General features: G+C 41.0%; 1 protein-coding gene across 11 annotated transcripts in view; it reads left to right on the top strand.

The window, feature by feature from the left end:
* Positions 1–12948, top strand: part of LOC102517729 (olfactory receptor 2A12) — a 187512-nt gene extending 174564 nt beyond the window's left edge. For 10 of the 11 annotated variants that reach the window (XM_032494016.1, XM_032494010.1, XM_032494011.1 and 7 more), the window contains 3 exons: positions 4397–4429; positions 6845–6968; positions 11965–12948. In XM_032494016.1, coding sequence (XP_032349907.1) covers positions 6856–6968; positions 11965–12919 — 1068 coding nt within the window. In that variant the 5' untranslated portion in view covers positions 4397–4429; positions 6845–6855 and the 3' untranslated portion in view covers positions 12920–12948. Of the gene's footprint in view, positions 1–4396; positions 4430–6593; positions 6969–11964 lie in introns of those variants that run through there. The other variant, XM_006173081.2, reaches the window with a different exon arrangement.
* Positions 12949–20383: the final 7435 nt, after the last annotated feature.

Below are 20383 nucleotides of genomic sequence, written 5' to 3' on the forward strand. Positions count from 1 at the left end.
CATGTTACTAAATCTCTGTGCTCAGTTTCTTCATCTGCAAAATGATGAAGGTAGCACTATTTCATAGGGATTTTTAAAACTGAAGTATAGTTGATTTAGACTTGTGTTAATTTTAGGTGTACAGCATTGTAATTTGATATTTTTATAGACCATTGCAATAGAAGTTATTACAAGATAATGGCTATAATTTACTGGGTTATACAATATATCCTTTTTGCTTATCTATTTTATGCACAATAGTTTGTATCTCTTAATTCCATATTTCTAATTCGCCCCTCCCCTCTCCGCACTGGTAACTGCTACTTTGATCTTTGTATCTGTGAGTCTATTTATGTTTTGCATATACATTAATTTGTATTATTTTTTAGATTCTACATGTAAGTGATATCATGTAATAGTCCTCTTTCTCTGACTTATTTCACTAAGTATAATATTCTATAGGTCCAACCACATTGCTGCAAATGTAGAATTTAATTCTTTTTAATGGCTGAGTAGTATTCCATTGTGTATATGTGTGTGTATTCCATTGTGTGCAAATATATATATATATAAAATCACACCTTCTTTATCCATTCGTCTGTTGATGAACACTTGGGTTGCTTCCATGTCTTGGCTATTGTAAATAATGCTGCTATGAATGGTAGGGAGTGTTTTTGAATTAGTGTTTTCCTTTTTTCTGGATATATACCCAGGAGTGAAATTGCTGGATCATTTGGTAGTTCTATTTTTAGTTTTTGGAGGAACCTCCATGCTGTCTTCCACAGTGGCTGCACCAACTTACATTCCTACCAACAGTGTATAAGGGTTCCCTTTCCTCCACATCTTCCCCAACATTCATTATTTGTAGATTTTTTGTTGCTAGTCATTCTGACAGGTGTGAGGCGATATCTCATTGATATTTTGATCAGTGTTTTTCTAATAATGATGCTGAGCATCTTTTCATGTGCCTGTCAGTCATCTGTATGTCCTCTTTGGAAAAATGTCTATTCAGGTCTTCTGCCCACTTTTTGATTTGGTTGTTTTTTTTTTTTTTGATATTGAGTTGTATGAGCTGTTATATATTTTGGATATTAACTCATAGGGGTATTTTGAATATTAAATGGGTTATTATAAGTAAAACACATGAGAAGCAACACCCATAACTATTTTGCTATTATTACTTTCATTACTATTATTGTTGTTTTATTGTTGTTGTCATTATTATTACTGCCCTATTAGCTTGTCTGACCTATGTGCACTTTCATTGCCTCAGACAAGATTTACAGCCTCGGGGGTTACAAACACCCAGAAATCAAGATTCTGAGAGCAGGCGTGATAAAATATCTGCAATTATCTAATCATTACTGAGTGAGTGGGCAGCACTTTTTCCAAATTCCTGGAGAACAAAGCAGAGGAGGGAGCCTGAGGTCAATGAAATGGGTCCATGGCTGGGAGGTAGGACTTCTAGGTTCTAACCACTTACACTAACTCATGAAGGCCAATGACCTTCCTTATCTGAGCTTTAATTTTCATGGCTGTGAAAGAGAGTAGGGAACTAGACACGTTGACCTTGAAGGCCCCTTCTGACGTAGAGAGCAGTGAAAGGACCAAAACCAGCAATCAATAGCTCCTTCAGGCCTAGACCCATGACAATTGCGCAGTAAGTATCTGTCATCATCATTGCCACCATCTGTAAAATGGACAATAGCACCTCCCTCCCAGGAGCGCTGGGAGGACCTGGTGAGAAAACACACATGAAGGTGCTTTGTATGTGAGCATGTCCTGAAGGACCATGAAGATGATCTTGATCGTTAGTACCATCCCCACCTCCTGCCGTTCCCCTCAGCTTCCTCCCCAGACACAAACCCAGAAAACTTCCTGGGGCACCTGTCTTAGCAAATGAGAGCTAATTCCCACAGAGTGCCTCCCAGAGGCATTCTTGGTCTGGGGCCAATTACAGAGTCCCAGGTTGTTAGGGCTGCAACAGCCCTAATTTTCCCCTTCTTGCCAGCCCATCCTCTTCTCCTTGAGGCCTGCGGGCCCACCTGGCTCAGAATTAAGCATTCAAAGTCCAGTCTTCTCCCTCATGCCAAGCTCCAGCCGGCCCTAACCCCACTGGTGATCACAGCCCGCTCTCGGGACAGCAGGAAGGATCTCAGTTAGAGTTCAGGTATAGCCATTAGGTTAGACTTCAGCACGGAAGCGCATGAGGTTGTGGACACAGTCCCAGCCCAAGAAGCAGGCGCCAGGGTGCTGGTGTCAGCTCTACCATTTTCTAGCTGCATGGTCTTGGCCAAATCCCTCATCTCTGCCTGGTCACATTTCATTTATCTGGGAGATAGACGGTAGGACCATGCTAGGCAGTCTTTAAGTAATACTGCCATCTAAAAAATCAATGTGGCCTGAGTTTCATCCTATGATTGTAGATTACCTCTGACCTTGAACAAGTCACCGCACAGGGATGAGATTAACCATTATTAGACAGTTATTCTGTGCTAAGCATTGGGCCCAACCACCCACATGTGCCTTCTCTAGATCTGTATCATACCCTGTGAAAGGAATGGGTCTTCCCCACTTTAGAGGAGTGGGAACTGACTCTTGACTCAGAAGACACGGCCATGTTGGGTAGCAGTGGCCTCCGTTTACTTCTGGGGTCCTCCCTTAGCAGCCGTATGACCTTGGATGAGTCCTTTATCCTTTCTAACACTGTTTTCTCACCTGTCAAATCCCTTCTGCCCAAAGCCTGTGCAAAGTAGGCTGTGAGCGCCCTTGGACTTTGTCCCTAAAAGTGAGAGCCGGTGTTTCCCTGAGCAGCAAAATGGCAGAGCTGGTCTGCTGCATGTCCTGCATCAGGAGGCCTCAACCACAGCTGGGCCTGCGGAGGTCTGTGAGGACGCTGGTGAAGGTCCAGAGGAAAGTGTGAGGGGTTGCTGTCTGGGAGCCTCTGTTGGGGCCAGGCAAGGAGGACCAGGCTGAGAGTGACTGAGCTGTTGGGCTGGGCTTCTCCTGGATGAAGGCTGCTCATTGAGGGTCCCCTAGCCCCTGACGTTGGCAGAGTGGGGTGTCTCCAGCACTAGGCTGTCCTGAGATGTCTATAGACTCTTAGGACTCAGGGCTAGAATCAGAGGTGCCCTGATAAATGCTTACCAATCAGTCCTGGAAGGGCAGGGAGGAGTTCTGATTTGTATTGTTTGCCAATTACTGTGTTGGGTAAATACACCCCTCATGGCCACATTTCAAGCTAATGTAATGTCTTTGAGCTCAGAGGTGGGGAGAGAGGCACGGAGCATACCCTTATAGAGTGCTTCCACTAAACAGATCCAGTAGGTGCAAACAACTTCTATAACACAGAGAACAGATACCTGCACTTCAGTGGTAGAGTAACTGGGAGAAGAGTTTGGAGCTTTTGTTTTTGACCTTTGTTTTTTTCTCACTTTGTAAACTGATTTTTCTTTTCCTACTCCAAATTATTGAGATTTCATTGATATATAACATTGCGTAAGTTTGAGGTGTACAATGTGATAAAACACATGCATACAGTGTTGAAACAGTTAATAAGGTTAGTTTACACATCCTTCACCTCACATAATTACCATTTTGTTGTTGCCATTATGGTAAGAATATTAAAACTTTACTTTCACAACAGCTTTCAAGTAGACAATGTTGTTAACTGTAGTCACCATATTGTATGTTAGGTCCCCAGAACTTACTATCTTGTAACTGAGAGTTTGTACCCTTTGACCGACCCCTCTCCATTTTCCCACCTCCAGCCCCTGGCAGCCATGCTCTACTTGCTGTTTCTAGGAGTTCGATGTTTTTAGATTCCATGTATAACTGAGATCATACAGTATTAGTCTTTCTGTCGGCTTTACTTCACTTACCAGAATACTTGCAAGGTCCACTGACTTTGTTTATAACATAATTGATTCAAGTTGTATGGTTATAGATTATACAGTTTAACTATGATGATGACCTTGTTTAACGCCACCTCACAACATTTCTGAAAAGTCAGTGGTTGGCTCTGGTGACCTGTGGCTGACCTGAGGGACCTCCGAGCCCAACCTTCTCTCCCCGAGTGGAGGGGGAACCAAGATCCAGACAGAAGGCAGACGTGAGAGGTCACAGTCACGGAAGGCGTGGCCGGGACTCGTGCCCAGGCTTTCAACACGCTGCCTCCTTGAATTCTCCCAGCAGTCCCAGAAAGTCGGGATTATGAAGAGATTATTGCTATTTTACGGAGGGACAAACTGAGGCAGAATCACAGCAAGTTGAAGAGAAAGGGCACTGGAACTTGGTAGACCCTCACCCACACTCTGGTTCTGCCCTTAGAAGACGAGAGCCCTGGGGCAAGGTCCTCTGTCCGCTGGGCTTCGACTTCCTTGTGTGTAACACGCAGCTGCTACTGCTTACCTTTCAGATGCTGTTTGTCAGGACCTGGGTCAAGAGTAAGGTAGGTGCTCCGTGGTCAACTTTTAATGATTGTCAGAGAGGCTGAGTAACCCGTCTAAGGGATCGTGCTGGGGGGGAGTGGAGGAGTTGTGTTTGCTCAGGGTAGTTCATTAAAGAACAGGGATGGGACTCAGACCTGTTCTGACTGACAGTGGGGCCCAGGGGTTTGGGAGGTGAGAAGGGCTCAGCATGAAGCCTTCAGTTCTTGACCTTTCTACAAGGTGACCAGGTAACAACCACCGCTCCCCTGGGCTGGTCATACCCCCCCCCCCCGAAGACTAGAAAAGGAAGTAGACAGGTCCCTCCCCATCTCCAACCTGGGTGTGGTTTCCTCCTGCTCTGTCCCCAGGGGCCTGTTCCTTGTGGGGTTCTTATTGACAGCATTCAGGGAATTCCATCTTGGCATCCCCACCAGGGACAGGGATGGAGGTGGCAGGTGGCAGGGGGTGGCCCTACCCATCCATGCTCTCCCAGAAAAACCTGGTGAGGAGGCAGGACTATAAAGCCTCAGCAACTTGGCCCATTGGGAGGAGCTTGGAATGGCTGAGGCTCCCAACATCTGTACCCGAGGTCCTGACAGGCAAGGCCTTCATGAGCCACGGCTGGCCTGGCCGGGTGCAGAGAGCTGCACAATGGAGAGAGGGCAGGGGGTCCAGCCTCCGAACTCTCAGAAACACAGGGCTTTTCTGGAGACTGGGTTGCCTGGAATCCTGGCTCACTGGACTAGCCCTGGGCGCTTCCTGTTCAGTCTCTTTCCCTTAAGAACAAGTGACAGTCTCTCCAGGACTTGCCTCTGTGGATACCTGAGGGGTGAGATGGTCACTGGGCTTGAGGCTATGGGCAGAAGCCAGGCACCTGTGAGGGCCAGAGGTCAGAGATAGCAAGTCATCCAGTCCCTGGTCCTCTCTGTGCTTGCACCCCAATATCCCTTTTGTGCCCTTCCCTCGTTCCTCACTCATCTTCCTTCACCACCTCATACCTCAATCCCCACCCATTCTTTCTTCCTAGACCTTCTTCCCTCTTTCATGTATTCATTTAGTAAATATTTACTGATAGGTCCTTGTGTCAAGGCATATTCTAGGAGCCAGAAACAGAAAATGAATAATACAATTTCCTGAGCTTGAGATCTCCGAGTCTTGCTAAGAGACATCCATGAAAGGACAATGAGGGTTATGCTGGGAGAAGCCTTCAACAGTGACATCAGTTACTGCAATGATCTGGACCCACCCCCACCCCCTGCCGCCCAGTTGTCTAGGCTGTTGTAAATTAAGACTAAGACTGCCGGACTGACAGAATCTTAGGAGACTTTTTCCCCCAACTAAATGATATCTCCATTCCCATGTCTAGTCTGGTAGCTGCACCTCATAGGCCATGATTCTGTAGTATCTCATGCCAAACTTCACAAGGCTCAGATTGCGGTAAGACAGGGGAAGTTTGCATTCTTTACCTTTCTCACTTAGAGCCTGTTCACCTGAAGCAGGAGAGGATAATTAAGTGTTGGCTCTGAAGCCAAACTGCCTTGGTTGTCCTTCACACAAACCATAAAATTTGAAACAAATCATTTATTTTCTCTGTGCCTTAGTCTTTTTCATCTGTAAAATGGAGGTAATAGTACTTACCTCAATAAGTTGTTGTGAGGATGAGATAAAGTTAGTGTAGCAATGCCTGGCACAAAGAAATTGTTCACTAAACATTAGCTATTATTATTACTGAAAGGGAGGTTATCAACTTACCCCTGTGTCCGTACTTTATTATGGATGTTCCAACTCAATTAGTGGGAATTAACATGAGAGGGAGAACATTTTCCCAAGATATTAGTTATTGAACTTTCTATCAGAACTCTCTGGGATTACTTAGGTTATAATCTGCCAATGATCGCTGGGGCCTGTGAGAGATAAGGGAAGCATCTAATCAAGGTTTGGAGGTGGGAGATGGGGAATAGGTCTGGGAAGGCTTCCTGATGGGATGACACCTGAGCTGAGTCCTACTGTGGGAATAAAGGTTGGATGTGCAATAGAGTGTGTGGGCAGCAGGGAAGCAGGTGGCATGGCTCTTCCATGAAGACCTAGGCAAAGGTCTGAAGGTGTGACAGAAGTGGAGACATACATGGAACTGGTTTACTCCTATGGAGATTATGCTTGTATGGAAAAGATGGGAGAGGGGAGAGGGTTGGGTGCTGAGGCTGAAAAAGTCTGCAGGGGGCAGATCATTTAGGAAGGGCTCTGTGCATTTGTCTAAAGTGATCAGGTATCGGGGAACGCTTAAAGGGTTTTAAGCAGGAGACAGGACCAGTGTTGTGTTGTGAACAATCATTTGCAGTAGTCTATTTAGGGAATGCATTTAAGGAAAAGAGTCCAGAGGCAGGAGGGGCTTGTGCAGAATTGTGGGTGAGAAATTATGGGCTCTTGGTCCACAGCAAAGGAAGAGATGGCTTTGAGGGATATGTATGTGGTCCGTTGGTTAGGTGACGAGGTCGGGGCAGGGACAGTGAAGACTAAGGATGGCCTGACGTCTCCTTCAAGTTTCTACCCTCACCAAAGGTAACTTCTCTATGAACATACCACAATTTGTAAGAGTTCTTTATTTATTTTGGGTACAAATCTTAAGTTATTTGTTTTAATATGATCTTGTTTATCATTTTTTCTCTAGGTTAGTGATTTTTTGTGTCCTGTTTAAGAAATCTCTGCCTATTGCAAGGTGACATAGATATTTTTCTGTGTTTGATTCCAAAATTTTTGTTGTTCAATCTTTACCATGTAAATCTATAATACATCTGGAGTTGATTTTTGTGTACTGTATGACGTAGGATTCAAAATTTTTTTTTTCCTGTGTGAATATCCACATGATCAAGCAGAATTGATTGAAAAGACCATGCTCTCCTCCGTTGCACTGTAGGATCAACTTTGTCATAAATCAGGTGACTATACATTCATGGGTCTATTCTGGACTTTATTCTGTTCCATTATCTATTTGTTTATTCTTGTGCCAGCTTCATACTTGCTTATTTATTGCAGCTTTATAGTAAGTCTGAATATCTGGTAAGTCCTCCAGCTTTGTTTTTTTTTCTTCAAGATTCTTCAGTTTCCACATAAATATTATAACCAGCTTGTCCATTTCTATAGAAAAACCTGTTGGGGTTTTGCCTGGGATTGATTTGAATCCATAAGTCAATTTTACGTCTTTATAAAATTGAATTGTCCAACTCATTCTTGAACAGGGAATATTCCTCCATTTACTTGGGTCTACCTTAATTTTTCTAAATAATGTTTTTCTATACGTATTTTATTAGAGTTATTATTGCATGTTTGGTTTTAAAAATGCTCTTGTAAATTATTTTCTAGTTGCTGGTGTAGAGAAATATGTTGGATTTTTGTAAACTTACTTATTAATTCTAGTTTGTCTTTCATTCCTTTAGATTTTCTACCTACACAATCAAGTGTTCTTCAAATAATGACAGTTTTGTTTCTTTCTTTCCAATCCTTTAGTCTTTTATTTCTTTCTCTTATTTCACTGGCTAGGACCACTGGTACAATGGTTAATAGAAATGGTAATAGTAAGCATTGTTTCACTTTCAATGTCAGTGAATAAGTTATCAGTGTTTCACCACGCAGTATGAAATTTGCTGTAGGTTGCTTCTTCTTTTATTGGCAATAATATTTATCCCATTAAGAAAGTTCCCTTCTATTTCTACTTTGCTGAGAGGTTTATTTCTAAACTTAATTGGTTGTTGACTTTTACCAGATGCTTTTTCTGTGCCTGTTAAGTTAATCATATAATTTTCTCCTTAATTTCCATTAATCAGATAAATTATGTTGTTGGTTTATGAAATGCTAAACCAACCTTGAATTCTTGTAATAAACCCAATTTGATTGTGATGTGTTATCCTTTTAAATTTATTGCTACATTATATTTGCGAATATATAGTTAAGGAGTTTTACAACAATGCCCATGAGAGAGATTCATTTATGAGTTTTCCTTCCTGTAATGTTATTTTTTGGTATTGAGTTTATTCTGGTCTTATAAAATGAGTTGGGAAATTTTTACTCTTTTTCTATGCTTTGAAAGAGTTTGTTATGATTGGTATTATTCCTCTCTTAAATGTTAGAAGAATTCACCAGTAAAGCTGTCTGGGCCTGGAGTTTTCCACCTAGGAAAGTTTTAAATTATAGATTCAATTTTTTTTTGAAAGACAGTGAATTCTTCTGACTTCTAGTTCTTCTTTGTCAGTTTGGGTAATTTGTGTTTTCTAAGGCATTTGTCTATTTTGTTTAATTGTCAATTTATACATAAATTGTATAAAGTCATTTGTAATTTTTAAAATTAACTTTTAAATGACTTTTGGATCTATTGTAATATTCATCTTTTCATTCCTGATGTTGGTAATTGGTGTTTTATTGATTTTTCTTCATTTGTCTTGCTAAGGACTTGTATATTATTTTCAAGAATGAATTTTTGGCTCTGTTGATTTTTCTCTATTGTAAGTTTGTTTACCATTTCATTGTTTTCTGCTCTTCTCTTTATTATTTCCTTTCTCCAACTTCTTTTTGGGTTTGATTTGTAGTTCTTTTCTAGCTTCTTGAGTTTGAAGTTTAGTTGATTAATTTTTAGGCTTTTAAAAATATTCTAATATATGCATTTAAGGCTATAAAGTTTCCCCTAAGTGCTGATAATATTTTGTTTTCATCATTATTTATTTTATTTTATACTAATTTCCATTTTGATTTTTCCTTGTCCCATAAATTATTTAGAAGTCTTTGCTAATTTCAAAGGAGTTGAGTACTTCCCCATTATATTTATTTCAAAGCTGCTTTCTAACCAGTTTCACGGTGTAGAGAGTATACTCTAAATGATTTCCATCCTTTGGATTTTTGGGGGGCTTACATTTATGATGCAGGATATGGTCACTTTTGACAAATGTCTCATGAAGTTACACTGTTTCTTTTGCTTAATATTTGCAAGGTATATTCCTAGTGTGTTTGTGACCTTATATTAAGGTGTATTTCTTCCTCCCCCCAGCTTTATTGAGATATAATTGACATAACATTGTGTAGGTTTAAGGTGAAGAGCGTGTTGATTTGAAATATGTATGTATTGCAGAATGAACAAGGTGTGTTTCTTGTGAATAATGTGTAGGGTTTTAAGAAAAACCCTCAGTTTGAGAATATGCCTTTTAAAAGTATTTAGTCCTTTTGCATTTAAAGTAATTACCGACATATTTAAGTTCATACCATCTTTCCACTTATTTTCTGTTGAACTGCCTGCTTTATGTTTCATTTTTCCTTTCTCAAAAGTGCATTATTTTGGATTAATGAACATTTTTATTAGTCCATTTTCTCCTATTTTAGGTTGTTGGCTATATATTATTTATTCTTTTACTGATTTTCCTAGATATTGCAACATAAATCCTTGACTTATCACAGTCTAGTGCAAATGATTAGTTTTATCACTGTCCCAATTATGCTAAATATTTAGGATACTAACTCTAGTTACCCCTCCATTTCTTGTGCTACTGTTGCCATCATCTTTAGTCTTTCATTTGTTTTAAATTCCACAAGACTTTATTATTGGTTTACATTCATTAGTAATTTATATTTACCCTTTCCTTGGGGGACTCTTCATTCCTTTTTGCGCTTTTGTATTTCTGTCACTTACTTTCTGCCGGAAGAACTCCTTTTAAATAATCTCACTTTTGTTTGTTGGAAAAAGTTTTTACTTCACATTAAAATTTTATTTCAAAAACTTTTTCTGGGAATAAGTTTAAAACCCTCAGAAAAGCTCAAAGAATACTACAAAGAAATCCTATATGCCCCATGCCTAGATTTACTAATTTTAAAACATTGTTTAACAAAAACAAAAAAAAACCCATTGTTTTTATTATAATTTCAGAACTATTTGAGAATAATGTGCAAGTATTATGTTCCTTTTCCCTTTAATACTGCAGTGAATAGTTCCTAAGATGTAAGAGAATAAGAATATTCTCTTATATAGTAGTTATCAAATTCTGGAAATATAACAGTGATGCATTTATCTAAACTAATCTAATTCATATTCCATTTTATCAATTGTCAAATTAATGTTATAGCATCCCCGTTTCCAGGATTACATCCTGCATTAGTTGTTGTATCTTTTTCAGTCTCCTTGCGTCTTTTATATATTCTCAGCCTTTGTCTTCGTGATATAGACTTTTTTTTTTGAAGATTAAAAATTAGTTATTACATAGAATATTCTTCAGTTTAGGTTTCTTTGATGTTTCCTCATGATTAGATTCAGGTTTTGCTTTTTTTGGCTGAAATAATATATAGGTGAAATATTATTAGGATTTTACATATGGAGACACATTGTGTCTATCTGTTCCTTATTGGTGATGTAATCACTCAGTTAAAATGCTGTTTAGTTTCTCCAGTGATAGCTACTACCTTTTAGTGTTGTAATTAATAATTACTTTATGGATTGATAGCTTATAACTATGTGACATTCTGTTCCCTATCAAACTCACTCCCCATAGATTTAGCATCTGTATCAGTCAGGATCCCCGCAGGAGACAAGAGCACACCAGTCATGTGAGCAGGGAAAATGTAATACAAAGAATTATTAACTAGCAAAAGGTGGATAACTACTAAAAGGGATACAAGAGAACTCTAAGATATCCAAAAGTAGCAAGTCGGGGGGAAAAAGCAGCTACTGCCTCATGGCTGAAGAAGAGCACACACTGAAGGGACTTAGGATTTAGGAGATACTTCCCTCCCTCCTCCTGCTCCTGACATGCCCCTTCCCCACCCCCTTGCCCCAAAAGACTGAGCTAAGACTTTTTAAAGAGGGTGTGACTACCACAGGAATACATAGTCTGCTACCATGGGGCAAGGCCAGAGCTCCATGGGAGTGGCCACTGGATGGGGAGGCTGTGTATAGCCTGAGTGTGTGACTGTGGTTGGTCCACTGAGGTCCGTTGAGATGAGTGCTACTGGCCCTTCCATAACCAGCCCACTGGCTCTCAAGCTGAGTAACTGAGGACAGAGGATGAAGCCCCCGCAAAAGTGCCTTCCTGCTGCTATCTTTACAGTGCCCCTCTAATGTCTCACGTTGCCAGCTGCCACAAGAGAAATGTTTACAGGGTAAGGAGAGGTTGTAGCACACCCAGAGAAATGATCCTTCGGACAGAGGGGAAGGCCACCTCTACAAGTTTGGGGGCTAGATCTGATATAGTGTAAATTGACTGTTGCTAGACATGCGAGTGACCATTTTGTTCAGTGAGGGGTGGGGAATAAGACTGGGGAGATTGCGTAAGAGCATTTTATTGTTATTTAGTGTTTTAAGGCATTGTGTAAGATGCTTCATACATATTGCCCCTACTCCTCATTAAAACCCTGAGAGATGAGTGTTACTAGCCACATTTTACAGATGAGGAGACTGAGGTTCAGAGAGGTTAAGTAACTGGTTCAAGTGAGCCCAGAATTAAAATCCTAGCCTGTCTGCCTCCAGTTCTTACTAGACTACCATACTTTAGATGACATTTAAACGAATGTGATTATCTTATAGGCCCACCATGTGGATGCTTCCAGGGCAGAACCAAAGCTGGGTTTCTGAATTTATCCTGCTTGGCTTCTCCAGTGACCCCACATCCAACAGGCTCCTCTTCATTGCCTTCCTTCTCCTCTACCTGAGCTCAGTCCTTGGCAATGGGCTCATTGTCATCCTGATATGCCTGGACGTGCACCTCCACACTCCCATGTACTTCTTCCTGTGTATCCTCTCCTTGCTGGATGTGGGCAACGTCTCCACCACCGTGCCCCAGATGCTGGTGCATCTTCTCACTCAACCTCAGACCATCTCCTTTGCTGGCTGTTGGCTGCAAATGTATATGTTTGGTGCCCTGGGCCTGACTGAATGCATTTTCTTTGTAGTCATGGCTTATGACCGATATGTGGCCATCTGCTACCCTCTACGTTATACTGTCATCCTCAGCTGGGACCTGTGCACATGGCTGGCAGCTGGGACCTGGGCCTGTGGTTTCTTCTTCTCTCTGATCCATACATTTTTCACCATGAGCCTGCCATACTGTGGGCCCAACTTGGTCAACCACTACTTCTGTGAAGGTCCCTCAGTACGAAGCTTGGCTTGCATGGATACTTACCTCATTGAGATGGTGGACCTGGTCATCAGTGTCTTCATGGTTGCTGCCCCACTCTCACTCATTCTGGCCTCCTACATACGTATTGCCCAGGCCATTCTCAAGATCAAGTCCATACAGGCCCGCTACAAGGCTCTCTCCACCTGTGCTTCGCACCTGACTGTGGTCACATTCTTCTATGCTCCAGGCACCTACATCTATATGAGGCCCAATTCCAGCTATTCCCCTGAGCAAGACAAACAGATATCACTCTTTTATAATGTCTTCACTGCCCTGCTCAATCCTGTGGTTTATAGTCTGAGGAACAAGGACATTAAGGAGGCTTTTCTCAAAGTGATGGGGAGAGGTAGAGTGGCCTGGTGAGCCTAGAGATAGGAGGGACCTGGGGTAGAATGTCCAATGCTGAGGAAAGGAACATGTCTATGATGTGTAAAACCAACATTATACATTTAAACCAATATAGTGCTTGGTGAGTGGAACAAATGTGGTACATGAAACCAACATGGCTGTCTTGATCAATTTGCTAGATTGTGGTGCAGTGAGAAACACTTTGATAACCTCAGTGGCTTACAACAGCAGAAGTTCGTTTGTTACTCATGTTGCATGTCAGTTGTAGGTAGACTGTGGCCTTCTGCCATTGGATTCTTGGATCCAACCTGAAGGAGTAGACCCTCTCTGGAACATGCCAGTCTTACAACAGACAGAAAGGAACAATGCCTCTGAAAGCCTCTGCTCGGAAGTGACACACATTTCTTTGCTTACACCGTTTTGGCCAAAGCAAGTCACATGATCAAGCCTGATGGCAAAAGGGCAGAAAGTATTTTCTTCCCACAGGAAAGTAATGAAAGTTACATGGCAATGGGTATGGATGTATATTCCCTCTACAGTGGGAGCAGCAAATAATGGGGGGTGATAATATAATCTACTGCAGTGGCACTGAAACCAGTAGAATACATGTAACCAAAATGAATGTGGTAACTGCAAGTCACATGGCACATGGACACAGTAGAGGGTCACTGTGATGTAGGCAAAGTGGTACACATAAAAAATGCCTGTAGCCAAAATTGAAAATTAAGCCAATGGTATATGGAACCAGTGTAACCCACAGACCTGATGTGGTGCATGGAACCAATGTGGTTCACGGGGCCAACATGGTGTACTCTGCATTGTCTTGTGGAAGGACAAAAAACCTGACATTAAGTGACCCGGGTTCTAGTCCCAACCTTGCTAACTTGTCTTGCGACTTTGGACAATTTACTTCCTTTCTCTGGATCTTATTTTACTCGTCTATAGAATGATCACCTTAAACTGAATGGTCTCCAGGACCTCATGTCTCTAAAATTCTATGCCACAGTAGGTGGAATGCGTGAAACTCAAATGCAATAAACTTGTGAATCTTCTGTGAACCCTAGGAGAACTAAGGAATCCATAGAAGAATAAGAGTTGTTGCATGTTCCCAAATGGGCAGCACACATAGCAGTGCCTCTTAATCTTTCAAGGGACCTAAATGACACATGAGGCTCTCTAAGATGGCACCTAGCCTCAGATTTAGCATGGGCATCCAGCTTTCTTTTAGGCCTCATTGATGGCCCAGAACTCTTAGGGATAAGTCAATTCAACTTCAGTATTTCTTGAGCATCCATTAAGACCCAGCCAGTATCAGTCCCCGTGGAGCCCAAGACAGATCTGTGGAGAGATCTGCAGTCATGAAATCATAATGCCACATCCCAAGAAGATGCCACAGTGACCTCACGTGGAGTGATGTGGGTATCAGACACAGAGGATCAGGCTCCACCTCACCTCACTCCCATCCAGCTCTGTGTACCTCAGCACTTTGTAAGCTCTCTAGAGCTTGGAATCCGGGAGCAGGGGAGGGAAACTCCAAGAAGACTGATATTATTCTTCCACCAGTGGAATGATAGGTTGAAATAGAAATTAAACTTAGTTACTGAAAAATGAAGTTTCAGAACTCTCAGGAAATAAACAGAGTTCTGTGATATAGAAAAATGGAGGAGGTAAACCTGCTTATCAAGAGCTAACAGGTAGGGCCTTGGGAAGGAATTAAGATTTAGCTGATACCTGAGGATAAGAAAGAGTCACTTGTGCAAAGAACCAGGAGAAGGGAATTTCTGGCAAGAGGACACCAGGTACAAAGGCCCCAAGTCAGGAAAGGACTTTGCATTGTCTGCAGAGCTGGAAGAAGGTTCAGGAGGTCACAATAAAGTGAGCAAGAGAGGTAGAGATAACACCGAGAAGTAGGCATAGGACAATCCTGAAGAGCCACATAAGAAGTGTTTGCTTTATGCTGGGTACAGTGGGAATGCTTGGATTCTTACCGGGGAGCTGGTCCAGTCTTACTGGTGATAAGCTCTGCTGTGGGTGTGACTTGAGATGCCTGGAAAGGAGGTGGGAGAAAAGGTCACTGGGGATGGGAATGTTAGGGAACTCACAGGCCAAGAGTGAGAATAAAGAGTTCCCTTTTAGAGAGCTGCAGGAGATGTGGTGTCCCAGGGAGAATTCCAGGTTGAGGGTGTTGAGAAGGGTGATTGCCGATTATGGGACTGAAGTTGAGATGACAAAGAGAGGGAGAACTGGGGAAAGGGAGAAGTAGGGATTTGGGCAGTTAGGGGATGAGCAGGATTCATGAGAAATAGGAGTCTGGGAATAATGGATGACTAGAGAGTTCTGGACTTCTGGTGGGATCAAGATTTTGTCTCTAGCACTTAGGTGCAAATTTGGGTGGTGATACGATTCTAAAGGATTTGCTCAGAGACGTAACAGGGCTGGGCTAGGTGGCGGATTTGAGTGGGTGAGTACAGTTGCTCAGCGATTCCAGTACCTGATACAACAGAGTTCCAGGTGGCAGTTCCGAAAGGTTTCAGGCAGAAAGTGAAGGGTCCCCTGGGCTGTTGGGGTGTTCCCTTCCCCATCTCAGGAGAGAGAAGGAAGCTATGTAGCTGGTGGAGGGAACTTGCCAACTTTTGAGAGCTTCCTGCTTCTGGCTTTGCAGGGAAGGGGGCTGCCTGGATAATGGGGACAAGGTCTTCCTGGCTGTTGGAGTTCCCTTCAGAAGGTGGGGGGTCTGCTTGCTCACTCTTCTACAACTATAGGTCAGGGACCAGAACAGTGGAGAGGAGAGTCTTGTGGCTAATGTGTGATGAGGTTTTATATGCCTCTCTCCTAGAACAGACTGTAACAGATTTTGTAGTTCAGGATAGTAGATTTTATCTTAAAGGTGATGAGCTACCTATAATTTTAAGAACCAAGGATAAGGAATGGGGTGGAGGAGAGAGTGACACAGTATCTTCAGAAGAATGGGTTGGGATAACTGATGAGGGGGTTGGATTGAAGCGGAACACTTAGTGGGAAGACCTAGGCATAATTTATGAAGGGGCTAGACTTGGATGGTGGCAGTGAGTGGGGAGGTGCTGAAAGATGGGAGAAGAAAGAAGCAAGAGTATGTGATGGCTTGGGTATGTTGGTGGGAAAAGGAGAAATCGGGGAAACTATGGATGTTTTAAGCCAGCCTGACCACTGACTCTGCTTCCCTGCAGTTCACTGATGGGGAGCGCTGATTGTCAACTGTCATTTACTGATCTCTGGCACTGCTGAAAGGAAGTCACAGGCCCTGTCCTAATGGAATTTGCAGTCCACAAACCAGCACGGTTCTTAGGAAGCAGATAAATACTCAGGGGTGGGGTTTAAAATGTTGTTAAATTAATTCTCTGTTAATTTGGGTCTCTATGAGGGTTTTTGTTTGTTTGTTTGTTTTAAACAAAATGGGGATAGAGTGGGTCATAGCTGTCTACTTGATGGCACACAGGTCAGCCATTTGGGGAGGTAGTTTGGTGCTAAACTGACACGTCTGTCTCTCCAAATTCTTTGCCCTTTTGTCCATTTCTCCAATAATGACCTCAAAGTTTCCTCATGGGCAGATTAATAAGCTACCACTTAATGGTTCTTTGTTCTTGTGCAAGAAACTTGTTTCCCAACTCTGCTTTTTCTTTTAAGAGTGAATGTTATTGTAAACCACTGAAACATGAGAAAGACTTAAAAATCACAAGAGATTTTTGCTGAGCCCTATGCAAATAAAATTGGAAACTTAGATGAAATGGATAATTTCTTAGGGAAATATAGATTACCGAAATTAAACTTTTTTTTTGATCTTTTCCTCTCCTAGGCTTTAGTTTCCTCATTTAAAAAAAATTGGAGTATAGTTGGTTTACAATGTTGTGGTTTTAATTTTTATTATTTTTTAAAAATGCTCTTTTTTGAGGGGGAGGTAATTATATATAATTATAAAATTTAAATAATTATATATAATTATAATTAATACATAAAATTATATATTATATAATTTTAAAACTTTTTTATTGATTTGTAATCATTTTACAATGCTGTGTCAAATTCCAGTGTAGAGCACAATTTTTCAGTTATACATGAACATATATGTATTGTCACATTTTTTTCACTGTGAGCTACCATAAGATCTTGTATATATTTCCCTGTGCTATACAGTATAATCTTGTTTAGCTATTCTACATTTTGAAATCCCAGTCTATCCCTTCCCACCCCCTACCCCCTTGGCAACCACAAGTTTGTATTCTATGTCTATGAGTCTGTTTCTGTTTTGTATTTATGTTTTGTTTGTTTGTTTTTAGATTCCACATATGAGCGATCTCATATGGTATTTTTCTTTCTCTTTCTGGCTTACTTCACTTAGAATGACATTCTCCAGGAGCATCCATGTTGCTGCAAATGGTGTTATGTTGTTGGTTTTTATGGCTGAATAGTATTCCATTGTGTAAATATACCACTTCTTCTTAACCAGTCATCTGTTGATGGACATTTAGGCTGTTTCCATGTCTCGGCTATTGTAAATAATGCTGCTATGAACATTGGGGTGCAGGTGTCATTTTGAAGTAGGAACCCAGGACTTTATGTGCACAATTTGTATGCTAAGCATACACTCTACCACTGAGCTATACCCTACCCCCTACAATGTTGTTGTTGTTGGGTTTTGTTTTTCTTTTTGAAGTTTTACACCCTGTAGGTTTTTTTTTTTTAATAGACTTTCTTCTTTTAGAGCAGTTTCAGGTTCACAACAGAACTGAGCAGAAAATACAGAGTTCCCACATAGCCCTCCCACACATATATACTCCTCTACCCTCAACATCCCTCATCAGTGTGGCATATTTGGTACAATCAATGAACCAACATGGGCACATTATTATCAGCCAAAGTCCATAGTTTACATTATGGTTCACTCTTGATGTTGTACATTCTATGAGCTTTGACAAATGCATAATGACATGTAGCCACCACTATAGTAACATACAGAATAATTTCAATGCCCTAAAATTCCCTTGTGCTCTATCTATTCATTCCTATTAATTTCTGGTGTACAGCATAGTGATTCAGTTATACATATTTTATATATATATATATATTCCTTTTCATATTCTTTTTCATTATAGGCTATTACAAGATATTGAATACAGTTCCCTGTGCTATACAGTAGGACCTTGTTATTCATCTGTTTTATATATAGCAGTTAGTATCTGCAAATTCCAAACTCCCAATTTATCCCTTCCCACCCCCTTTCCCCTCTAGTAACCATAAGTTTGTTTTCTATGTCTTTGAGTCTGTTTCTGTTTTGTAAATAAATTCATTTGTGTCATATTTTTAGATTTCACATATAAGTGATATCATATGGTATTTTTCTTTCTCTTCTCTGGCTTATGTAGCATGACAATCTCCAGGTCCATCCATGTTGCTGCAAATGGCATTAATTTCTTCTTTTTTAAGGCTGAGTAGTATTCTACCATACACCCTCCTCCCCCACAACTTCTTTATCCAGTCATCTGTCAATGGACATTTAACCTGTTTCCATGGATTGGCTATTGTATATAGTGCTGCTATGAGCATTGAGGTGCATGTGTCTTTTCAAATTAGAGTTTCCCCTGAATATACACCTAGGACTGGGATTGCCGGACCATAGGGTAAGTCTATTTTCAGTTTTTTAATTATTCTATTTTAGTGGAGGTGGGGGGAGGTAAATAGATTTATTTATTTTTAGAGGAGGTACTGAGGATGAACCCAGGACCTGGGGCATGCTAAGCATGCACTCTACCACTTGAGCTATCCCCACCCCCGTATTTTCAGTTTTTTTAAGGAATCTCCATACTGTTTTCCATAATGGCTACACCAAACTATATTCCCACCAAGAGTGTAGGAGGGTTCCCTTTCCTCCATATTCTCTCTAGCATTTATCATCTATGGAGATTTTAATGATGGCCATTCCATCTGGTGTGAGGAGATACCTCACTGTAGTTTTGATTTGCATTTCTCTGATAATTAGCAACACTGAGCATTTTTTCACATGCCCATTGGCCGTTTGTATGTTTTCGTTGGAGAAATATTTGTTTAGGTCTTCTGCCCATTTTTGGATTGTGTTCTTGATTTTTTTGTTATTGAGTTGTATGAGCTGTTTGTACATTCTGGAAATTAAGCCCTTGTCAATTGCATCATTTGCAAATATTTACCCCCTTGGAGATCTTAGTCCCCCCATGGGGAGTGTTTCTACCAGTGGACAAAACAATGGTCCCACTGAATTGCAAGATGAGTCGTCAGTTTGGCTAGTTTGGCTCCTTACACCACTGAACCAACAGGCACAGTAAGGAGCCAGTCTACTGGCTGCAGTGGTAGATTCTAATTACTAAAGGAAATTGGGGGATGCTTCTGCACAACTGAAGCAAGGAGAACTCTGCTTAAAACTCACAGGATTCTCCTGGTGGCAATTCTTAGTAATTCCATGCCTGATAATAAAGGTTAATGCAAAACTATAGGCACTGAGAAACAGGCAGGATGACTGATGACTGGGACCCTTCAGTAATGAAAGTTTGGGTTACTTAAGTAGGTAAATCATCCAGAAAAACCAAAGTTCTGACTGAGGACAAGGAATGGAAGATTGAAGAAGAAAGCCATAGATATTAAATATCACATCATGGCCAATTACAGAAACAAGGACTATAGTCATCTGCATATTTTCTCTCTGCGTATAATATACATATGTTAATGTGTACCTAATAATCATTCTCTTCTTATTAACATTTAAAATCATTTTATGCACATATTGTCAGAAGTTAACTTTATAATGTTTTTAGGTAACAGAAATTTCAATGAGATTATGGTTGAGTTTGAGAGTAATTACTATAACCCATCAGCTTCCCTGTAAGCAGAGATGTATCTTTATGCATTTAACAGTAAGAGTTTTTTAAATATATTGACAAAAGTTTAAAATTTACTGATCATGAGTGTGATATTTTGAGGAGAGCATCAAAAGTACGTTAGTTCATATGCAGAGATGTGAATTTAATTTTATGATCTAGTGTAAATTATCTTATAGATTAGGTCTCTGATTCTTTTTCATCACAAAGTTGTTTGCTCTGAAACTGGTCATGTGCTCCTGCAGGTCTGTTCCTTTAAACACAGCAACTACATTTCCTCTGCTTTCACCTCCTTCCCAACATCCCCCTAAAAGAGAAACTGGTTACTTTGTAATTCAGTTCATCTAAAGTACATAAGGTAGTTGTCACTTTGCACAGTGGTTCAGGACCATAAAAATGACCCGCTTGCTGCAATCATGCAAAGCCGTCTTATGTGTAAGGGCTGGATGTAGCTTCTGTGCCTTCTTCGGTCTGCCACGCTCCCAGCACCTTAATGTGTTCACCCACCTGGAAGCTCTCTAAACCTTGCATTCTAGGGGTTTTATGGAGATTTCACTGTGTAGGCACAATTGATCAAATCATTGGCCATGGGTGACTA

The sequence above is a fragment of the Camelus ferus genome, chromosome 13 (genome assembly GCF_009834535.1).
Source record: "Camelus ferus isolate YT-003-E chromosome 13, BCGSAC_Cfer_1.0, whole genome shotgun sequence".
NCBI classification, from domain to species: Eukaryota; Metazoa; Chordata; class Mammalia; order Artiodactyla; family Camelidae; genus Camelus; species Camelus ferus.